The sequence below is a fragment of the Malus domestica genome, chromosome 06 (assembly GCF_042453785.1).
Source record: "Malus domestica chromosome 06, GDT2T_hap1".
In the NCBI taxonomy this organism is placed as follows: domain Eukaryota; kingdom Viridiplantae; phylum Streptophyta; class Magnoliopsida; order Rosales; family Rosaceae; genus Malus; species Malus domestica.
Genome location: NC_091666.1, coordinates 33,570,092 through 33,592,922, shown reverse-complemented (window position 1 = coordinate 33,592,922; position 22,831 = coordinate 33,570,092). Strand labels below are relative to the sequence as shown.

At 38.1% G+C, this 22,831-nt stretch overlaps 3 protein-coding genes and 1 pseudogene across 6 annotated transcripts; 2 read left to right on the top strand and 2 right to left on the bottom strand.

The window, feature by feature from the left end:
* The first annotated feature begins 5,248 nt into the window (after positions 1-5,248).
* On the top strand, positions 5,249-10,809 carry LOC103438001 (synaptotagmin-5-like). Of its 4 annotated transcripts, none has more exons than XM_017333009.3 (15): positions 5,249-5,354; positions 5,658-5,858; positions 6,304-6,378; positions 6,465-6,572; positions 6,905-6,937; positions 7,047-7,128; positions 7,268-7,393; positions 7,524-7,667; positions 8,108-8,515; positions 8,698-8,832; positions 8,922-9,137; positions 9,248-9,520; positions 9,666-9,803; positions 9,919-10,221; positions 10,349-10,809. In XM_017333009.3, exons 6-15 carry the CDS (start codon positions 7,105-7,107, stop codon positions 10,568-10,570), a joined length of 1,989 nt encoding a protein of 662 aa, XP_017188498.1. In that variant the 5' UTR covers positions 5,249-5,354; positions 5,658-5,858; positions 6,304-6,378; positions 6,465-6,572; positions 6,905-6,937; positions 7,047-7,104; the 3' UTR covers positions 10,571-10,809. The 4 variants fall into 4 exon arrangements, with proteins under 4 accessions (XP_017188498.1, XP_008374755.1, XP_017188497.1 ...); XM_008376533.4 differs by having other exon boundaries at positions 7,047-7,136; XM_017333008.3 differs by having other exon boundaries at positions 5,331-5,524; positions 7,047-7,136.
* Positions 10,810-11,550: 741 nt separating this feature from the next.
* LOC103438000 (CRM-domain containing factor CFM3, chloroplastic/mitochondrial-like) lies at positions 11,551-16,194 on the top strand. Its single transcript, XM_008376532.4, has 9 exons — positions 11,551-12,573; positions 12,762-13,227; positions 13,312-13,442; positions 13,840-14,184; positions 14,441-14,597; positions 14,678-14,970; positions 15,063-15,122; positions 15,361-15,444; positions 15,620-16,194. Exons 1-9 carry the CDS (start codon positions 11,722-11,724, stop codon positions 15,713-15,715), a joined length of 2,484 nt encoding a protein of 827 aa, XP_008374754.1. The 5' UTR covers positions 11,551-11,721; the 3' UTR covers positions 15,716-16,194.
* A 643-nt stretch (positions 16,195-16,837) lies between these two features.
* LOC103438221 (cleavage stimulating factor 64-like) lies at positions 16,838-18,686 on the bottom strand (annotated as a pseudogene).
* Positions 18,687-18,732: 46 nt separating this feature from the next.
* On the bottom strand, positions 18,733-21,904 carry LOC103420368 (protein CUP-SHAPED COTYLEDON 1). Its single transcript, XM_008358432.4, has 3 exons — positions 21,530-21,904; positions 20,073-20,338; positions 18,733-19,756 (listed from the first exon to the last, which is right to left on the bottom strand). The coding sequence occupies exons 1-3, from the start codon at positions 21,681-21,683 to the stop codon at positions 19,064-19,066; spliced, it is 1,113 nt and encodes a 370-aa protein (XP_008356654.1). The 5' UTR covers positions 21,684-21,904; the 3' UTR covers positions 18,733-19,063.
* Between the last annotated feature and the right edge of the window lie 927 nt (positions 21,905-22,831).

The window sequence follows — 22,831 nt, the reverse complement described above, 5'->3', positions numbered from 1 at the left end:
CAAGCCTCTCTCTCTCTCTCTCTCTCTATATATATATATATATATTTAATTTTTATTGCATCCTCAACCACTTTAGCTAATCTAGTATTTGATCCAAAAATTAAAAAATAAAGTTTATTACGAAGGAGTGAGGAGAAGGAGTCTATTCTTATTTGGGAGTGCTTTTAAAAGAACTAAGAACATTTTTAGTGAAATTGATTTTAGGTTCCAAAAATACTGTAAATGTTTTTTTTTTAAAGAAGTACATGATATGTGTTTCTTATATGAAGCACTTAAAGTGTTTTTCCAAGATCTACTTGAATTTTTATTAATGATTGGTTTCAAAAATATTTTTACTAAAAACGCTTTCAGTTATTTTAAAAACACTTCTAAATTACTCTTTTTGGAATGTAAAACAACTTACTGTTTACTTTTTAAGTTGAAAAAATAATATTTTATTGCCAACGAGGGTTGGTTCAGTTGATAAGGACGTGTTTGTGGTTTGCTCCCAAACCATAAGTTCTCATTAATGCACGATCTTTAAATTTCTACATAAATTCATATTGGTGAAAGTTGGTAGTTAAGTTTCACGCGTAAATCCTTCTAGCTTGAGGTTGTGAGTATTATCCTATTGCTGGTGGTTAGATTAGCAAATCTTTCCATAAACTTTTTTGAAGCGAAAAAAAAAAAAGACATTTTATTTTTGGAAAAATAATAGGATAAATACACAAATTTAGTAGAAAGAGGAATTTGGATTTAAATGTAGAGGATGAAACACAATGCTCTAACTATCGGTGAAAAGCAATATATATTGTTGTTGAAGGAAAATGAAGATAACAATGAAAGCAATTTTGATAGCTTCATCCTTCAACCATAGCAAAGAAACATGGTGTGTAAGCGATTGCTTGTCTTTTTCAGTTGCACCAACAACCACCATCAATTAATATTAGTGAGACCGATCATTTTCATGATTCCTGGTGTGTCAACATTGTCGACGTCTATTTTACATTCTATTGGACATTGAAAAGAAAACTTGGAACCATATTTTTTTGACACACCCTAACCTAGATCGAAGTATATTGGCCGTCACGTGAGGGTGACGTAACCATGTGCACAGTGCGGAAGCAATATTGATATAAGAAATACGAATAAACAAAAACTAAACCAACTAAAGCACTAGATGAGATAAGGTGCAAGTGTGATATTAAGTGTGATTGCACAATCAAAGCATAAGTAGCCTAAATGCAGTCCAGCATGACGAATACTAATTATACAACACCCAAATCCTACATTTGTGACAATCTGTCAGAATCTCCGTCAAATCCTCGTAAGCCACCAACAAGCACTCCTACCTAAAACCTGGAGGGGCGCAAAACAGAAAGTGTGGGTGGGCAAAAACAAAGTTTTTCAAAACCATTTAATTTATCAAAAGTTCTAACCCCTCGCCATAAAACCTGTATAATTTCTTATAAAATAGAATATATATATATATACACACACACACATCTCAAAACCATGCTCAGAATAGTAATATTCAAAAGTATGCCATGCCAAATATCTCAAAATAACTGAATAAGTAACTCAGGTGAATTAACTCATGAGAAATAACATATCAGCCGGATTCACCTAAAGTGGCCTATACGGCTGAATCTATAGCTCAACAAGTATGCATGCACACGAGTTGGAACCACCTAAAGTGGTCTGTACAACAGGACTGGGTGTAAATAAATACGCTATAGTGCTACGATCACGTGAAGACTGTGCGATTAATCGCAGGTCACCAACGAGTCGAAACCACCTATAGTGGTATGTACGACAGGACTGTGCACCTAACTTGGATCCAAAGTGAGCATATGGTGCGGGAGGTGAACATCACGTGAAGGATTGTACCCTAACCACGGGCGGGAGCACTAACACCGAGGTGCATGTTTATGAGTTCTCAACACATCTCACATAATCATCAATTCACAATAACAATCTACAACTCACCTGGTACTTACCTGAGCGTATACAACATCGAACATAGATATATGCAATTACTATACTAATTCATAGTCTAAGCATAAATCAATATGCATGGCATTTCAAAACATAATTTCATTTAAACACATTTTTTGGGAAAAATACCAAGTATATAAATATATACTGAAAACCAAAAGCCCACTCACTGATATGTGGAAGGGTCGTAGCCCCCGAGTCTTGCTTGATTGCTCTCGTCCTCAGGGTAGGTCTCACCTATATGCGAAACAACTATATAAACGTTATTTTAAAGAACATAACCAAAACTAGGTAATAACATCTTATACATTACTCAATTGGGGTGTTTGAATATACTAACATGGTCTACTCAACCCCACGAACATCCCCATAGTTTTAGAAAAATTTTTCGAGCACCCATGCGCCCTCACGCGCTGGCCAATGCATAGCCAGACGTGCGACTCATGTGCAGACATGTGCCTGGCACACTGACGGATTCCCTAACAGCGTTAGGGAATATTCCGTTAAAAATCAGCATATACAACTATATATAACTGACGTTGTTAAGAATATTCCGTCAAAATTGACGGAATATGCTCCTTCTACTTCCTTGGTTCACCGAAGTCCGGTGCCGGTATCGCTGCGATCGCCAGTTTCTGGAAAATCTTATAACTTCAATATCTTCTTCATTTCTCAACCAAAATTCATGAAATTTGCACCAAAATGAAGTTTAGGATGAGAGGAACATATCCTTACCACTTTTAGGTCCTAAAATCCACTAAATCTAGTCGAGAAAACTTCGATAATCCGGCCACCTCTGCAACTCGCCAAACCCGAGCTTCCGTACATCCAAAACCTTCCAAAATTCTTCTAAAAGCTTCGTGAAGAAGTTTTAAGACTTCCTAGGGTCCTAAAACTTGATGAAACCACTGCAATCATGATAGATGTATAGTGCACCTCGTCGAAGTTCCTTGATATCTCGAGATCCCGACGTCCTCACGTCCAACTAAAGCTATGGTTCGACTCCTGGACTCACAAGGAACATGAAAACCACCTCCTTGACGTCGATCCGTGAAGGATGAAGTTGGTTGAATGATGACTGTACGGGTTGTATGGATGAATGGAAAATTCGAGAAGGAGGAGAGATAGAGGGTCAACGGGAGTTTGGGTGTGTGTGTGGTCCAGTTTGCAGCCAATCAAACAAAACCTTAAATCCTTTAGTTCTAATTGGGTCCAATTACTTATGAATAGAACTAATTGGTCCAAACCTTAGCCCATTTACACACACACAATTCAACGCTTAAGGGTTTATAAGTCATTTCACACCATCGATAAAATATATTTCGGGATGGGTTGTCACAATTTCCACCTTTGTTTTCTTTTGTTTATCTTTTTTTATAAAATGGCAAAATGGTTTTCCATGATAGTCAATTCTTTACGAGGACAGAAAAAATTTACAGAGACATTTCAACTCTACCTAAGAGCAATTCTACCATTGCTTATTGCCTTAGGAATATGCAATCAAATCCACTTTCTCCCTCCCTCAAAACACTCTAGCCCACTTGGGCAATTGAACCCAATATGAGCCCAATGGAGAAGTCAGACAATAATTATCTAGCTTAGTGCCCTGCCTATGTGATGTTATCATGACGTTAGCGACAATTTGAATTATTAAAAATATAATTAAAAACTAATTAAAAATATAAAAAATTATATATTTTTTCTATAAATACATTTCTTCCACTTTACACTACATTTTAAATATTTTTAAATACTCTTAACCAATCTTTATTATTATCTGAAATTAAAAATAAAATTATCTTTTATTATTTTATAAAATAAAAAATACTAATATTTTAATACGAATTGCCTTGACTATTCAGTTTAAGAGTGAAGATGCACTTAGGCAGTTACTTTTCATTGCAGTCACTTACTATACATTTAAGAGGATTGAGTTGCCTCTTGCCTAGGAAATCTTCCTACACTGGAAGTGCTCTAATCACCATCGCGTACTTCACCGGTGTAAAAACTAAACATGTAAAAAGCCACGACCAAATGAGACCATGGTTTGTGTTGGTCAATGGGTTACACAATAAACAGATTCCAATACTCCTTGGTCCTAAGTTCGAAATAAACCTTAGTGAGTAAAAGTGGAGAGACATGTTGTCTACTGTAAAGAGACACCAAATCTAGATCCAAGTATTTTAGAATGTACGGACAAAACTAATTCACGCGTATGAATTGGTACTACCACATGGAAAGGAATCCTCTCCAGATCCCTTCCACCAAATATATCAAATCTATCAATCCGGACCTTTGAAATTTGATCTAATGACTACAAACAGGAAGCCCATTTAAAAGTTATAATAACTTTAGCCGTTTGATCAAATTTCAAGGGCCCAGATTGGTGGATTGGATGGATTTGATGGAAGGGATCCAGAGAGGATCCCTTTACCCTACCACATATTGGTGTGTTAGTGACGTGTGCTATCATGTTATGTGATACATAAAATAGTCTGTCAGAGCTAATTATGTATAAAGCGCAGGTTTTGCAATACAACTATCACTAAAAAACAAAGAAAAAGGGAATTGTTATTGGCACTCCATAATTCTAATTCTACACTCCAAACATTCTATATTTAGAAAAAAAAATACATTTGCAAGGGGTGTAGAATGAGATTTTTGGAGTGCCAATAATACTTCATGATAAAAAGAATGATGATCTTTTTCAGATCCTCTTTGTGAGGATCTCGGAAATTCTCCAATTACATATGTTCATCGTATATCGTGCAACCAGAAATCATTGTAAATCTTTTTATCTAAAATTAAATATGAACAGTATCTGACGAAAACTGGCCGCACGATGTATAATGAATGGATGTGATTTGAGCATCTCCAAGATTCTCACAAAGAGGATCCTGATTCAAAAAAAAAAAGGCTAAGTCTATAAAACAAGTAAATTAATTATTTTGTGTGACAGTTATACAAAAACAATTTTACATTAAAAAGACAAAAATGTCCTTCCAAAGCTAGTCAGTAGTTAGCGGGACTGGTCCAGCTTCAACGTTCAATAGGCAACCGCCAACAAGTTCTGACATGTACATAGTCACCGGTCAAAACATACCCGCTCTTCAAATGAGGTCACACGGCATACGCCCACAGACGATCCTCAGCCGTCGGATGAATTCCATCGAAGAGCACACGATTCCTCCACCATCAAAGGCCGAATACCATAACAAGGGTTCCAGTGTGGCCCACCCCATAAATAAGCGCTTAAGTTGAAGCACTTTTCGTAGTAGTTAACAAAAGACTTGGGGATTTTATTTATCTTTTCTCCTCCTCCCCGTCTCTCTCTTTAGCTTGACTTTTCTTCTCTCGTGTTTCTCTCTCTAAAAATGGTAAACCACGCAGCCAACTGCTTCTGATTTCTCTGTCAGATTATTTCACCGTCTGAAGCTTCTTCAACCGGCAAAGTATCGCATAAATATTCCTCACATTTTCCCACAAACTAAATTCCAAAAACCCCAGTTCCCACACCTTATACCTAAGAATTTGTTTTTATTTCTGGGTATTTTTTGTTCCTCAGTAAAGCATGAAACTTTGGAGATTCTAGTTGTTATCTATACATATACATATATATTATATATATATATTTGTATCTATTTAGGGGAAAAGTGAATTGTTAAAGTTGGTTTATTTAGATGCCTGCTCAGATGATTAGAAGGAAAGGGAGAAGGTTGAGCTTTGAGGATGCAGTGGAGTTCTTCAACTATGTGATGGCAGAGAAGCCTTTTCTGCCATTTTTGATACCTCTGGTTTTGTTTGCCTGGGCTTTTGAGAGATGGGTTTTCTCCTTCTCCAATTGGGTCCCACTTGCTGTTGCTGTTTGGGCAACCGTACAGGTAAAATTGCTTCTTTGTGTAATTGTGTTATGTATTTGAAATATTTTCGATTCGAGAGCAATAGTCTACGCTAAATTCATCTAAACTACGGAGAGCGAGATTCGAACTGTGCGGACTCTGGATGATCCATATCTGTAGGTTACATAAGTGTTAGTGGAAAAAGAATTTACTGTTCAATTGGTCAATTTGGTCAATGTGATTTTTGGCTTGGAGAACTTTTAACTGTTTTACTTTTGTTACCAGTTGTTGAGAATATGGTGTTTAATTTACTTTTTGGTTTTGGTTTATTCATTGGTTATGATTATCTACTGCCGAGTGCCAATCGTTTTCGTTTATGTTTCGATTTAGAAACTGTTCCTGTTCTGTTGCATTTCACAATTTTTAAGGGTCTAATGTCGAAATCATACCGAGATGTAACATAAGCTGTCACTGATTCTGTTTGCAGTACGGGAACTATCAACGTCGGATACTTGTTGAAGACCTGAACAAGCAATGGAAGAGAGTCATATTGAACACCTCGGTACCATATTTGTTCCGGAATTTTATTTGGTTTGTATGACATTTGAGCTTTATCGAGGCTGAATTTTCGCTTTGTGATTTATGTAGCCTATAACTCCACTGGAACACTGCGAGTGGCTGAATAAGCTGGTGATGGAAATATGGCCCAACTATATGAACCCGAAGCTATCAATAAGGTTTTCGTCCATTGTTGAGGTGAGAATGTGTCCTTGTGTATCAACCGGTTATATTAATTTTTCTGTACGAGGTTAACAACTTAATGTCTCCCACTTGCATTCTATGATTATGTCATCCTATAATGCTAGAACAGTCGTCTTAAAGTTTCAGATACTCGCTGACTGTCGGTTTTCCTAAATTGCTTTTGAATCTACTAACTGAATGCTTGTAATGCTGAAAGAAGTTCTGATCATTATCGTTGCCATTTTCTGATTTCGGTAGGATGTCTAAGATTGTCCATTAAACAAACATTCACGAAGACAAGTTTTGGTAATGGATCATGCTAATTTGTGTAAGTTTCTTTTATGCAGAAACGGTTGAAGCACAGAAAATCAAGGCTTATAGTGAGCGATCTATCCCTTTTGCTTGTTTATAATAATTTGAATATTTGAACTCATTCTTACTGTATGGTGTTTTTTATGAGTAATTAACGAGTGAACATTTTTCATGTAGGAAAAAGTTGAATTGCTGGAGTTTTCACTAGGTTCATCCCCGCCTAGCTTGGGCCTTCATGGGACTCGTTGGTCAACTTCAGGTGATCAGGTTTGGCTTCTGTTTACAGTTCTCACACTTTAGTACGTACGCTGCTTTGGCAGCGTTGTCTTGAAGCAATTGATATATGACTACTAAATTCCTGACATCATCATGTGCACTGCCTATGTTAATTTTGGCAGCGGCTTATGCGTTTGGGTTTTGACTGGGATACAAATGATATGAGTATTTTGTTGCAAGCAAAGCTTGCCAAGCCATTGATGGGGACAGCACGGATTGTTATAAATAGTCTTCACATCAAAGGCGATGTATGTAAAGTCGTTTCCTTTTCCAATTTCTCATATGCTTCAGCTTGAAAGGTTTCTATTAAAAGAAATTAGAAGCTGTGCGGTTTTCATATTTTTGGTCGGTATATTCATTAAATTGCCTTTTTTGCAGCTTCTGCTGATGCCGGTCTTGAATGGGAAAGCAATTTTGTACTCATTTCTGTCAGCTCCGGAAGTGAGGATAGGAGTTGCCTTTGGAAGTGGTGGAAGCCAGTCACTGCCTGCTACAGAGCTTCCAGGCGTTTCTTCTTGGCTGGTTTGACTCCTAAGCCTGAAAGTTAATTTAGACTGCTTTAACTTAAGTTGACCCGACTTATCACTCTGGAATTGTTCATATAGCTCGTTTGGATGTGCTTTTAAAATGACTAAAAGCGTTTTTAGAGAAAATGTTTTTGGATTCCAAAAGCACTTAAAGTGCTTTCTGCAAGAAGCCCCAATTATGTGCTTCTTCCAGGAAGCACTTTAAGTGCTTTTCCAAGATTTACTTGCATTTTTACTAAGAATTAATTCTAAAACATGTTCACCAAAAGCGCCTTCAGTCATTTTAAAAGCACATCCAAACGAGCTAATAGTCTCTCTGTAAATAATCACTCAACTAGATAATATTGAAATTTTAGCTGGTCAAAACCATACATCTAGCCACATTTTCATGCAAAGCTTGATAATTCGAGAAATAATATATTGCTTGCTATACAGGTTAAAATTTTCACTGACACCTTAGTTAAGACGATGGTTGAACCTCGCCGACGTTGTTACACTATGCCAGCTGTAAACCTAAGGAAAAAGGCCGTTGGAGGAATTATATACGTGACAGTCATTTCAGCAAGTGAACTTTCTAGGAATGGTTTGAAGGGAAGCCCCTCCAGAAAACAGTTCGAGAGAAGTTCAGATGAGCAGTTTGTTGATAAAGATCTGCGGACATTTGTGGAAGTTGAACTTGAAGAGTTAACTAGAAAAACAGGTGTGAGTTTGGGTTCAAACCCTAGCTGGAATTCTAAGTTTAATATGGTGTTACATGAGGAAACAGGAAATCTTCGATTTCATCTTTATGAGTGTACGCCAAACACTGTGAAGTATGACTATCTGGCAAGCTGTGAAATTAAGGTACTATTTCTAGGATGCAAAACTTAATTTTTTGAAATGATAGTCACAGTTACGATACAGAAATTATTATTATTTTTCATTGTTTTTGACAAGAAACACTTGATAATATATATTCTCTGCGCAGAAGTTATCATCAACTTGTTGAGTGTCAACTAAATTGAAGTTTTCTTCCCCGTGGACAGGTGAAGTATGTTGAGGATGATTCAACGATATTCTGGGCAATAGGACCTCATTCTGGCGTGATAGCAAAACATGCTGAGTTTTGCGGAAAAGAAGTTGAATTGGTTGTTCCATTTGAGGGGGTCAATTCAGGGGAGGTAACACATTTGAAGATTTATGACTGATTTACATCCCTTGTTTTTATTTAATTTTAACAGTAAATGTTTTTTCTCAATGCATCATGTAGTTGACAGTGAAGCTTGTCCTAAAAGAATGGCAATTCTCTGATGGTTCACATGTAGACAACTCTCGTCTTGCCCCGCAAAGATCACTGTTTGGGTCATCAAATTTTCTACCAAGAACTGGAAGGAAAGTTCACATATCTGTTATGGAAGGAAAAGATCTCGTCTCAAAAGACAGATATGGAAAGTGTGATCCATATGTTAAACTGCAATATGGAAAGGTAGGATTTTTTTCCTCCCATAATAGTTTCCTCTCACTTGTGAATTAAAGTCTATATATTGCAGAAACTAACGTTATAAACACCATATGTTGCCGTAACCTTCTTTCCAGATTCTCCAGAGAACAAGGACTGCTCATGCTTTGAATCCCGTCTGGAATCAGAAGTTTGAATTTGATGAGATTGGAGGAGGTGAATACCTGATGATAAAATGCTTCAATGAAGACACATTTGGCGATGACAACATTGGCAGCGCACGAGTTAATTTAGAGGGACTGGTCGAAGGGTCAGTCAGGGATGTGTGGATCCCCCTAGAAAAAGTGAATTCTGGAGAATTAAGGCTTCAAATAGAAGCAGTCAGAGTTGAAGGCTCTGACGGGTCAAGGGTACGAAATCTTGTTTCAGTCTGTTTGGTCATCTGCATGTGTATGTTCAATAATGTTCATTCATATGCGCGTGAATCATTCTGCTCTTAATGTGTGTTGTTTAATACGGTTTTGTTCCTCCTTTCCCCTTCTTGGAATATTTCAGGGTTCGGCAAAGGGTTCAGATAATGGCTGGGTTGAACTTGTTCTCATCGAAGGAAAAGACCTTATTGCTGCTGATATCAGAGGCACAAGTGATCCATATGTGAAGGTTCAATACGGGAACTTGAAGAAACAAACAAAGGTTTGAGCAGTCACATTTATGTTCAAATATTGTAGTGATTGTCGTTTTCCTCTCATTTGTTATTTCCCATTGCTTTGCTTTCGATCTCTTATTACTTGGACGTCTTGCGCTCCAGGTTATGTACAAAACTCTGAATCCCCAATGGCATCAAACCTTGGAATTCCCCGATGATGGCAGCCCCCTTTTCTTGCATGTTAAAGACCACAATGCCTTGTTACCGTCATCAAGTATAGGTGATTGCGTCGTGGAATATCAGAGATTGCTTCCAAACCAGACGGCAGACAAGTGGATCCCCCTTCAGAATGTAATAAGAGGGGAGATCCATGTTCTGGTCACTCGAAGAGTCCCGGGGTTGGAGAAAAGAGCAAGTTTGGATTCTGAACCATCCATAAACAAAGCACACAAAATTTCCAGTGAGGTGAGAAGATTCGTTTTCATTTCTAGTTTTTCTTCCTGTGCCACGTTGTTAGCATTGTTCGTACGGAAAATGTTTTTAATCAAGTTCAACTCTTTTCTGACACGCGATTTACCATGAGTTTGTTCAGATGAAACAAACGATGATGAAGTTCCAGTCTCTAATCGACGACGGAAATATTGAAGGGCTCTCAACGGCTATGAGCGAGCTAGAAGCCCTAGAGGATACGCAAGAAGGGTACATGGTTCAGCTCGAGACCGAGCAAGTACTACTTCTTAACAAGGTAAAGGAGCTTGGTCAGGAAATCCTGAACTCATCTCCTTCCAGTAGCAGAAGATCTTCCGGAATCTGAGCCGTTCATTTTTCGGTTTTGAGCTTTAATTTACGTGGTTTTATTTTCCGGTGCGTAGATAATTTCAGTTGATTAACAGGAATACGTTTATGGATAGAGTATGTACATGGAGTTCTAACAGTTCACGTCCATCTTCATGCTGCGTAATTGTATATGGTCAATGATGCTTGATCTATTTTTCTGCAGCAATTCAAAGGCCTATTAATTATTATAATAATAATAATAAAATTATTCTAGTATTTCTCCTTTTGACTTTCATGTATTACATTATGCTAGCATTTATCGCGTGACGGGGGAGATACATACAACGTGTTGTATATAGTTTATATTGTTTCGTTGGTGAAGATAGCATGTTCTTGTTACGAATGGAATTGAAAAGATCTCTAGATTGATCAAAGAATCCCTTAAATTGGTTTGAATTCTTTACTTGAACGCAAACAGATCTTCTGAAAATCATATTGAATATCTGATTATGGATATCGTACCTGGCTAAAAAATCAATCTTTGTTTCACAATCACGTTCAGTTTGGGGTGCAAATGATATCTTTGAAGTGCGAATAACACTTTTCTTAGTTTCTGAAATCAATCATAACCTAAATGATGGCTTCCATTATGCAATTATGTTTGCTAAATGGTTCATATCGATCAGTTAATTCTTAATTTAACCGTTAAAATCAATAATGTATATCATTCATTGATATACTCGAGAATTCCTACACTATAAGAAACTTTTCTTACAATTGAAAAAAGAATTAAAATTACTTTTCTTACATTTCAAAAGAATTAAAATTCAAAAACTACTCCACCTCTTATCATAAAATATCGTTTGTTAAAAAAATAAAAATTTAAGAAAAAAACTCCCAAAATCAATTATCCTCTGCAAATTAGGGCCTGAGAGAGGGAGGGCTCTTCCCCGACCAAAATTACAGATGTGCCCCCGATAAAATTCCATAAGTATATATATACAAGAAAAAATATCCGAAAATCTTCCCACGAAAATCTTATCGTCTCCCCCAAAACTACACACAGAGTCTTCGTCTCCAACCTCCCGTCGCTCCACCGCTTTCAAGGCTCCGACCAATCAGACAATGACAGCGCACCGCCGTCAACAGCCACAGTAAGCTCACAATTTACTTCAATCTTCACCGCAAATGGCCTTCACAACCGCGAAAATTTCCGAAATGCCACTGAGGAACTCACTCCCACTCACCTCTCACTCGCCCTCCTCTTTCAGCCTGGCCCCAAAACCGTCATTTCGCATCGTCAAAACATTCTCCTCCTCCGTCAGAACCACCGAGCACGGCGGAAATCCGAACGCTAAACCCCCGCAGCACAAATCCAGGCCCGCCTCGCCCGCTCCTTGGCTCAACAAGTGGCCCAATCGCAGCTCTCCCGCCGAATTACCCCGCCAGAAAGTCAACGAGAAGGTCAACGAGTCGCAGGGACGAGAGCAAGATGGCAAAGCGGATTCGACTCGGTACTTTGACAAGAATAAAGGCCAGAGCGCGATTGAGAGAATCGTGTTCCGGTTGCGGAACTTAAGGTTAGGGTCGGACGATGAGGAGGAAGACGATGGAATCGGATTGGACGGTCAGGATTCAGTGCCGGCGGCAAGCGGAGAGGAGAAGCTCGGGGATTTGTTGCAGCGGGAGTGGGTCCGGCCGGATTATGTATTGGAGGAGGAGAAGAGCGCTGATGAGGTGGCATTGCCGTGGGAGAAAGAGGAGGAGGAGGAGGTGAATGACAAGGAGGAGGTCAAGGGGTTGAGGAAGAGGAGAGGGAAAGCTCCGTCCTTGGCGGAATTGACTATTGAGGACGAGGAGCTGAAGCGGCTGAGGAGAATGGGGATGGTGCTTAGGGAAAGGATCAGTGTGCCCAAGGCCGGGATCACCCAGGCGGTGCTAGAGAAGATTCACGATACATGGAGGAAGACGGAGCTGGTGAGGCTCAAGTTCCATGAGGTGCTGGCATTGGACATGAAGACGGCTCACGAGATTGTTGAGGTTTGTTCCGTTCTCGAATTTTCAGTTTTTGCGGTGTTATGACCAATTTACATTTTTATATATGTGTGTTGAGTGTAAATTACACTACTTGCTGAATGCAGCTTGAAATTGTATGTCGAGTTTGGAAATGAACATGTAGAAGCATTTTACTTTCGTAATGTAACTGACTGCTTGTAGTGATTGGTCAGCGTCGAACAGGAGGGTTAGTTTTATGGCGATCAGGAAGTGTCATGGTTGTGTACCGAGGGAGTAACTACAAAGGACCTTCTCAATCCCAAACTGTTGATGGGGAAAGGGGTGGTCTTTTTATCCCAGATGTTTCTTCAGCTGAAACATCGGTGATGAGAAGTGGCAATGATGCAACTTCAGGTCCAGATAAGACTGAGCAAGCATTGAAAATTCCAGAGCGTGTTCATAACATGACGGAGGAGGAAGCTGAGTTTCACAGCCTATTGGATGATTTAGGTCCACGTTTTGAAGAGTGGTGGGGTACAGGAGTACTTCCTGTTGATGCTGATTTGCTTCCCAAAACAATTCCTGGCTACAAAACACCTTTCAGACTTCTCCCTACCGGGATGCGATCACGGCTGACTAATGCAGAGATGACTACCTTACGGAAACTTGCCAAGTCGCTTCCTTGTCATTTTGCCCTTGGTATAATTCTCCTTCTGAGTACCTTTCTTCAGTTTACCGTGTCAGTATTTGACATAACTCTTTGTTCTTAATTTCTTAATGAAGGGAGAAATAGAAACCATCAAGGGTTGGCATTGGCTATTATTAAACTTTGGGAGAAAAGCTCTGTTGCTAAGATTGCTGTCAAACGAGGTATCCAGAATACAAACAACAAGTTGATGGCTGAAGAGATAAAGGTCTGTTCAACATTGTCTCTTGTCCTAATTACCATCAAACCTTGTGTTTTTCGTGTGACATTTTACCTTTCGTTCATGTCCATTAGTGGCACTTTTAGTTCTTCCTGTTACAACTTTCTCAAGCTTATTCTGCATTTTTTTTTCAAGGAAAAAATGCGAAACACCATCCTTCTAATTAAGGAACCTGTGTAATTCTGTTATTACTTGTTAATAAGTTTGCCATTAAGCGCCTCCACCTTGCATTTTCTACCAAATCTATGGTTGAAGAGGCACTCATCACATTTTATTTTCTTCTTTCGTCAAATAGTTTTAAGGTTTTTTTTGTAATCTTCTTCTGATTGTTACCTACGGAATAAATACCAATAGGTACTGATTTAAAGTTCCTTCTATTTTGCAGAATTTAACAGGTGGCGTTTTACTGCTCAGAAACAAATATTACATTGTCATTTACCGTGGAAAGGACTTTCTTCCAACAAGTGTGGCTGCTGCTCTGGCTGAAAGACAGGAACTAACGAAACAGGTTCAAGATGTTGAAGAGAAAATGCGGATTAAAGCAATAGATGCAGCTTCTTCAGGTGCAGTGGAAGGACAGGCACTTGCAGGGACTTTGGCTGAGTTTTATGAGGCTCAAGCTCGTTGGGGACGAGAAATATCTGCTGAAGAACGGGAAAAGATGATTGAAGAAGATTCAAGAGCTAAGAATGCTAAGCTTGTCAGACGAATCGAGCATAAACTAGGTGTTGTAAGTATTTTCTCTATCCTTCTTTTAGTGGACGAGCCTGTGAAGGTCTTGTTCTCACTCCTTGTGAATGCAATAGTTTTGGAATTGAATCGACTCAATTATAAAGACCCGGGTACTAGAGTGGTGCCTTTTTTGTAACATGTTTTTATCCAAAATATATCATTTAACATTCATTAGACATAACTCAGTTGCGGAAGAAAGTATACATGTAGATTCATATGTGTACCTTAGTTTGATATTCTGAACTCATTGGCAGGCCCAAGCCAAAAAGCTAAGAGCAGAGAAACTCCTCTCCAAGATAGAATCATTAATGCTTCCTGCGGGTCCCGATTATGATCAGGAAACAATCACTGATGAGGAACGGGTTATGTTTCGCCGGGTTGGTTTGAGAATGAAAGCATACTTGCCTCTTGGTAAGAAATCTTCTAATTTTTTAGGTGAAGATAGAATTTTTAGCTGAAACACTAATGGTCTTTATTTCATATTATACCAGGCATACGTGGTGTCTTTGATGGTGTTGTCGAAAACATGCACTTGCATTGGAAGCACAGAGAACTAGTGAAATTAATAAGCAAGCAAAAGACTCTTGCTTTTGTTGAAGATACAGCTAGGTTATTGGAATATGAGAGTGGTGGTATACTTGTGGCAATAGAAAGAGTTCCAAAGGGATATGCTCTCATTTACTATCGGGGAAAGAATTATCGGCGACCCATTACCTTGAGGCCTAGGAACCTTCTAACTAAGGCTAAAGCATTAAAACGATCAGTGGCCATGCAACGCCATGAGGTTTCTAAAAAAAATTTATTTCCCAGTTTTTTGGATATTTCGCTCTCGTTGATGTCCTTCACCTCACACTAGATCTCTTATGTCCCATGCAGGCTCTCAGTCAGCACATATCTGAACTAGAGAAGAACATAGAGCAAATGAAATCTCAAGTTGTAAGTTATAATTTCTCGTTTCAACACATATCCGAAGCACTAATGATAAAATCAGTGATTACTATATGTTTGTTCATCTTCATCTGTTCACTGTGCGATCCAAGCGTATGCCCCCTCTCGCACGGCCGGTTGTTGCTATACAGCTTTGGTTTCTCCAATAATATACATGATACATTTTTGCGGTTTTGTATGGGCGTTTGTTCACTCGCATGACCATAGCTTTGTTGATTGTGAACAGGGTATTTCTGAAGATGATGTAGATGAGAGTTCCTGGAGCTCGAGAGATCCCGAGCAGATTCATCGTGCGTTGGAATTAGTCCAAGTGAGATATCCTGTTTCTCATTGTCATCTATTCACTATCTAGTGGTCATGAGCTCCAATCAGATTGATTGTATTAGTATAAATTTTTAGCATGCCACCTCTGGGACAGATTTTGTCTTTCCTTAACCATCCCCGTATCAAGCAATGAGAGTAAAATTTTTGGTTCTTATCTGCAGAGCGAGGACGAAGATGAGGATGAAGATGAAGATTCATACGTGGATTCAGATGTTAGCGACAATGATGAAGATTCTGATTGGGAAAACGAAGATTAAAACTTTCGCCCATTTTGAAACGCTGATCATTTTGCGAGAGTGAACAAGAACTGTTGACAATGGCAAAACATGGGATGCTTGTAACGAATTAGCCTTGCAATGCTAATTATCCTGCCTGGTGGATTGTCTAAAAGTGTGAATGATTATCTTCGACTCGGTGCATGAGATGGATTCAACGGAGTTTTGTTCAGAGAGGACTGAGTTTGCTTGCGGCAAGGGAGCAAAACATTGGAACAGAATGTTATCAATTGAAACTCCGAGAGTAGTTCACGCATCTACATTAAAACAGAATGGCTTTTAGCATAGATAAAATTCTCATGTATTTCGTTGATCAACAGCATTGTAGTTGACGTTTTTTAATATATGCATTTGTGTATACAACAATGTATTAAAACCATGAGGCGTGGGCGAGGCGTCCGAGGGATAGCCCGGCCGAAGCCTCACGAGACCTAAATTTATTAATATATACACTGAGCGTACACATATATTATATTAAAAGAAGAAGATTATTAATCAATAATCATCCTGAACACATGCATATATTATAAATATACACTCACATATATATTCATATATTATATTATATATATATATATATTAAATAGATGATGAAAAGCACAATAGGCACACATATAACAATGCATGCAGGCATCACACGTACATCCATTATATAAAAAAATAAAAATCAGAAAAAATAGGCAGAGAGATGATAGTGCAAGGAAGAGGTATGAGGCCGTTAAAACCCTACCCAAAATTTGGGTTTGAGAGTAAAAAAAAAAAAAGCTAAACAGAGTCGCCTGGACGTCCTGAGGTGCGCCTCCGCCTCCTAGGAGGCTCCGGTGACGCCTTCCACCGCCTTCCGCCCACTCCCTCAAAACAGAGACGGCAACCCTCACGTCCAGCCTCAGAGGCCGCCTAGGCGCGCCCTGAGGCGAGCCTTCTAAAACATTGGTATACAACAAATGGATGTAGATTTAACACCAAAGATAGTCAAGTTCTAAGATTCTCAAACAAGAAAATTTACCGAGTAATAGGCAGCGTTCCAAAGATTCTTTCCGGCTGAACATTGAAGCTAAGCGCTGTCCCTCTTTCCGGCTGAAAAATTGAAAAATTCACGAGGGTTTATTGGCGCAATATCTTCTGTAGCAGTAGCACTGGACTCTTTTGCTCTGGAGGCAGGAGGTTAATTTGTTCTGGTGTGAGGGTCATGACCTGCTGATGCAGCACCTTCTCCATCTCAGGGGACAACTGCACAATGAGCATAAAGGTCAAATGGTGATTGATACGGAAACTCGACCTATAAATAAAAGCTCCGGCTGAAGTCAAATGTGTGACGTAGCAGCTATCTTACCGGTGGGGGGTGAGGAGGCTGGCCGCCTCCTGGAAGTGGCACTGTCGAACTCTCTGGTGGGCCAGACATCCACGATCCTCTATCAACTTGCATGGAAGATCCAGCTTGATTGTTGAACTCTGAACCCATGTTGGCCCCCATCAGTGGTGGATACTGGTGATGGAAGTTAGGCATTTAAGGTGGTCTTGGTTGTGGAGGCAATGGTGGTTGCAACGGCATATGAGAAACTCCAGATGTCTGTAATGACGTTGTAACTGCCCGGAAGCAGAAGACATTTGGGTTTGATGAAGCGAAGGTAGCTGTGAAGAAGAATGTAGAGGATGTGCGGGCATATTTGGGAGTTGAGAGGACTGTGGAAGAAAAGTCGGGTTCATTTGAGGATTTAGATGTCCCTTGGGCTGCTGGGGGTTCTGCAGGGGACGTGAAGGCATAGGCTGAGACTGCACATTTATAGATGGAGCACCAGCTGATGAACTAGGCATTGCCGGTTGGTTTTGGTATTGCTTTCTTGGAGGAGCTTGGACCTGCGATGGCCCTGTTTGGTCCTGTAAACCAACTTGACCAGGCAACGAGGGAGCAGCCTGAGTGCTTGGTTGCTGAGTTGGTTGTGTCGACTGCTGAGAATTATGTGATGTCGGTGGCTGAATGCTGGGAATCTACAGACAACCTCAAGTTAGCATATAACATAAGTGCACAAATAGGAAAACACTTTCAAAAAGGCTTCCAAAGAAAGAAAAGGCATACCATTTTTACGAAAAACTTCTGATACTGTTTATTTTAACGAAAAATCATATTTTTACACTAAAAAGTCAATCCTGGCGCTATTCACTTTACCCTTTATTTTGTCATTTTTGTTAAAATTCAAAGTTTTCGAGCTCGTTTGGATATGCTTTTGAAATTACTGAAAGCGCTTTTTGTGAAAATATTTTTAGAACCAATAATTAGTAAAGATGCAAGTAAATCCTAAAAATGCACTTAAAGCGCTTCTTGAAAAAAACACATAACTGGTGCTTTTTGCAGAAAGCACTTTAAGTGCTTTTGAAACCTAAAAATATTTTCTCTAAAAGCACATTCAAACGAGTTATTCAAGCTATTTTCATTAGTTTTTCTTTGTTTTAACGGTTAATAGGTCTGGGTTGCGTCTTTAATGGCAGTTTATTATGATTTGGGCTGCATTTTTTATTTATTTTTATAAGTCTGCTGGATTTTTTCCATCAGTAAAATCGTGGCCGCCGGAAGATTACATGTTGTAATATACGTATTTTTTTATTTCATATTTATTAATAAAACGTAGAGAATTCATGGATGGGATTCATTCTAATGCTCATTCCAACTCATTTCAGGTAAGTCCGTGTAAACAGATATTCCTTGACAATGTTTTAGTCGATTTAAGGATAATTATTATTTTTCTAAATGTGGTTAGTATCTAGTTCATACATAATTAACATAAATCAACCGCTCGTAGGGCATTGTGTGGATCTGAATAATCTATATTTTTTTTGGAATCTCGAACCTCTGCATTTAGCTACTAATTTGGTTCGAATTTTGTTATAATAATGACAAAAAAATTCTTGTCAATGATGATTGATGAACTTTCATTTTCTTAACCATTACCATCATCGTGTAGATTACCTTATGAACTTTGAAAGAGAAATGTGTTGAGATGTTTGATCATGAGAAACATGTTTTCATAATATAAGAGGGTACAGATTTAACATAGGGAGTTTTCCCTACCAGCATAATACTATAACTCTTCAACATAATTAAACAGACCCATAAACTAGGGCAAGAACCCTATTATTTTTCGACATAATAATCTATCATAGTTATAAATATATGGAACATTATCGAACTTTACGTACGTGCATGTGAGTCTACTCTCCCTGTGGTATACTGCATTTGTTTCATAACCAGCTCAGGCTTAGTACCGTAACGATGCCGAACTTTACAAGATGTTATTAGCTTATTCATTTGATCAGGCTGTACAGTTCACAGCTTCACCAAATGGAGTCCAAATTGAATGGTTGCTCCGAATGTTGTTGTGGCGGCATCGATTCCATCATCTGATCTTTAATACTCGACGAAGAAGCTTGAAAATTTGAATTTATATGATCCATAGTAGTACTGGATCCAATGTGATGAGAGATTGACGGCATCATTCCTTGCTGCTGCATAGTATTATATGATGAGTAATCTAGAGTACTAGTGCCTGCTGTAGCTTGACCATGATTAGTATCTCTTGGTTGATAATTACTACCGTTATTATTAGTACTACTCCTAAGATGTAATGCCCTAAGAAGCAACGAATTCACCGAAAGATTTGAGGGACTTAGCAAGCTTGACGGCCATGAAACGGCGTTCACGGCTGCCTCTCTCGCCGCTGTTGCTGCCCAATTCATGTTCAAACTCATGTTGGTAACGTCGTTAATGTTGTTCTTGCTATGATCAATAATATTGCTGTAATAGCTTGGGGGTGAGGAAATGTTGTTGCTGAACCCGCTGGATGAATTTGCGTTAATATTGCTGTTTAGGTTTGGCAGCTCGATGTCTCCGAATTCGTTAACGATTGAGTTCGTATCGTCGCATGGAGATTCTATCGACGGCTGCTGATGGGAGGATGTGGTTGCTTGCTGTGGCTTTTTCAATGCACTAATGCTCTTTTGGAAAACTCTACAAACCACCCATTCTTCCTGCATATTGTGAAACCAATAAAAAAATTAAACCTAGCAAATTAAAGAATTATAAATATAATCGATAAAGGCATTTGAGACTATTTCTGAAATAGCTTAAGGCACTTTATGACAACAAAAGCGCAACTGACTATTTTTTACTAAAAAACTTAGTTTTTATGTTTAATAGAATAACTCTCTGAAAAACACCTTTTTAGAAGAACCTCCAATTGTTTTTCAGGTAAGCACTTCTAAGAAAAAAGTGCTTATCAGTAGAAGTGGTTTTAAGATAGCAGTCCCAAACGATCCAATTGTTTTCTTCTGTAGTAATTTGTACCTTTGAGGATTTGAAAGGATGCTTGTTTTCTAGTCTGTATTCATGCATGACCCAATTGCTTTTCTCACCCCTAGGAGCTCTGCCCTTGTAGAAAACTAGGGTTTTCTTCATCCCAACCAGTACACCTGTACGATGTATTTCCTTGTCTTTCCCAGTTGTTTTCCAGTACCCGGCTTCCGTGGCTCGGTTGGTTCGAAGTCCAGTTGGATATTTTCGGTCTCTCAGGTTGAAGAAGTACCATTCTTTCTCTCCCATCGAAGCCTTGCCTTCACCAACCACATAATAATTTAGTTTGTTGTAAGTTGCATTTATCGGTTAAATACGTTACTGTCAAAATATATTCCTATCAAAAGTATGAATACTTAAGCTACTTAAGAACGTTCTGAAAAATTGTATTCAAGTATATCTGTTGGTAAATTAGTATAAGAAATGTATATTGTGAAACAATTTTTAAAGGTCTAATTGCATTGTTTTTAGGATAGTGTTATCTACATACCCATTTTTTCAATTTTACTTCTTGCACACCCCTCTTATTTTCGGCCATCGAATCTAATGAATTTAAAAAATCAACGGCAAAAAATTAAAATAAATGTGTGAGAGGTAAAAATAGTGTGCGAATAGCACTATCCTTTTTAAACAAAATATCTACTGTAAACCTAAGAAAGTCCGAAAAAATGTCATGGGAAATATGTATTTGGTAGGAAGAGATTGGAACATAGTTTTCTTTATTCTCTTTTTTATCCAAGCATATTGAATTAAGGTTTTTTTTTATCTAAAATACTTTCTGAGATTGGCATAACTTCTCACTTTAATCATTCAGATTTGAAATCGATAGAAGTGGTCCAAGAGTTTGTCCACCATCAATCATTTTGGTCATTTCATGAAAAATTTCTGTTAAAATAAGGATTAAAATGGAAAAATAATTTGACAAAAATTGAGGGTATTTTTTTTTCATTTTTTTTTCTTATTTAACGTGATTTTCACGAAATGACGAAAATAATTGATGGTGGACAAGCTAATAAACCAGTTTTATTGATTTTAAATCTCATGGTCCAAAGTGAGGATTTATGCAAATCTCAAACCATTTTGACTAAAAAGAATTGAATTAATCTAAACGGGGATAGAGCTTCAACTTAGTGCTCTAGCCAACTTGGCTAAGCCTAAATCTGCTCCTATACTATCCTTTCTTCCTGTTTGAATTACATGTAATTTTCAGGAAAGACTGCTTTACTTACATAAATTCAACAAAGCCATTAGGCAAATTAAAGAAAGACAGATTGTGATCATCATCAAGATCGTTACTAAAAGCCTCTAAGGAATAAGAAGAATGAAATATCATAGAAAACTAGGAATAATCAGATAATATTATAGGAAGAAGGCAAACATGTGAGGCAGATGAACAGAAGAATAGGGTTGAACATGATACACTTATATAAACATAATCTGACCATATATACCTGGGAGGTCCCAAGGTTCACACTTATTGAGATCAACGTCTGCTACAGCCTTCGACGTGAAACTAACATCAGAAACCTTATGGCACAAATAGTGCGTTATCAGTTCTTCATCTGTAGGATGGAATCTGAAACCTGGAGGAAGACTCTCTTGCATTCTTGATTCGATAAACAAACCAAGTGGATTCGATTTTGATGCCAGCAGAAACCCTGGTACGGATATCTGATGCTGGCTAGCTTAAAAGTAAAGCTCAAGGCGATCAGGTATTAATGGTGTGTACTTTGTGTTGTATAAACTCAATCTTCAAGAAGAAGAAGCCATAGTCATTAGCCACATTAGTCTTTTTATATGTTGATAATTACAGCTAACACTTTGACAAAGATGGCGATTGAAAAGTACAAATTTTATAATGGAATCAAATAATTAAATTACCAAAACACCCCAGCTACTATACATGAACGTAAGGGAGGGGTATATGTATTTTCTAGTAGTCGTCTGTGAGGCTTGGCATTGACTACGAATGATTCAATCAAAGTGGATATGACATTGTGTCATTTTAAATAAAATTTTGTAGAAGATGAGTGGCAAGTATTTTGGCACGAGGTTTTGTTTCTGTTGTACCAGATTTCATGTATTTTGTTTTTAATTCCATGATCCAGTCCAACCACCTTCACCCATTTCTACCCACCAAACCCTGTCTACGCTACTACTACAGTGAGTACAATGGGAACATGGTAATCTGCAGCGTATATCCCTTTTCATTCAATCATAAATTACTGTTATCAATTGACATCTCAACCAAGTTAAGGAGAAGTTCAACTCCTTAGAAAAACACACGTAAGATCCCTTAATTTCTTGATGTGAAATTCACATTCTTAACACACCCTTCATGGAATTATGCGTGACGTTATTTAAGTCTAAAACGTAAGCATTAGGCAACACATATTGGGAGCACATGAGCTGTTGGGCTAACACATAGGTTAGCATGCTCTATTATCATAAAAGAAGTTGAGGTTGCACCATAAAATAAACCGAAGAAAGTTGAGGTTCTATTATAAAATCAATTGACAATATAACTAAGAAATGACTCAGCTCCTTATACACATATACATGATAAGAGATTAACACTCTATATGAAGTTTAATTAGTTTGGTTATTGTCTTAAATAAGATCAAATACAGCATATATATATATATATATGGATGCATTCATGGCTAGATTGCTTGATATGCTGCAAAATTTTTAATTAATTAGATTGCATGTTTGGAACTGCGTATGATAGGTTAGCATGCTCTATTATCATA

What these genes read in the sequence shown, in the direction of transcription:
- LOC103438001 (XM_008376533.4), top strand. An exon ending in ACTTGAAGAAACAAACAAAG is followed by an intron (nt 9,804 to 9,918) that starts GTTTGAGCAGTC and finishes CTTGCGCTCCAG; the next exon opens with GTTATGTACAAAACTCTGAA. An exon ending in CACACAAAATTTCCAGTGAG is followed by an intron (nt 10,222 to 10,348) that starts GTGAGAAGATTC and finishes GAGTTTGTTCAG; the next exon opens with ATGAAACAAACGATGATGAA.
- LOC103438000 (XM_008376532.4), top strand. Translation starts at nt 11,722, where the DNA reads ATGGCCTTCACAACCGCGAAAATTTCCGAAATGCCACTGAGGAACTCA. An exon ending in TCGAGCATAAACTAGGTGTT is followed by an intron (nt 14,185 to 14,440) that starts GTAAGTATTTTC and finishes ACTCATTGGCAG; the next exon opens with GCCCAAGCCAAAAAGCTAAG. An exon ending in TGGCCATGCAACGCCATGAG is followed by an intron (nt 14,971 to 15,062) that starts GTTTCTAAAAAA and finishes TGTCCCATGCAG; the next exon opens with GCTCTCAGTCAGCACATATC.
- LOC103420368 (XM_008358432.4), bottom strand. Translation starts at nt 21,683, where the DNA reads ATGCAAGAGAGTCTTCCTCCAGGTTTCAGATTCCATCCTACAGATGAA. An exon ending in TGAACCTTGGGACCTCCCAG is followed by an intron (nt 20,339 to 21,529) that starts GTATATATGGTC and finishes TGGTTGGTGAAG; the next exon opens with GCAAGGCTTCGATGGGAGAG. An exon ending in ATCCTTTCAAATCCTCAAAG is followed by an intron (nt 19,757 to 20,072) that starts GTACAAATTACT and finishes CACAATATGCAG; the next exon opens with GAAGAATGGGTGGTTTGTAG.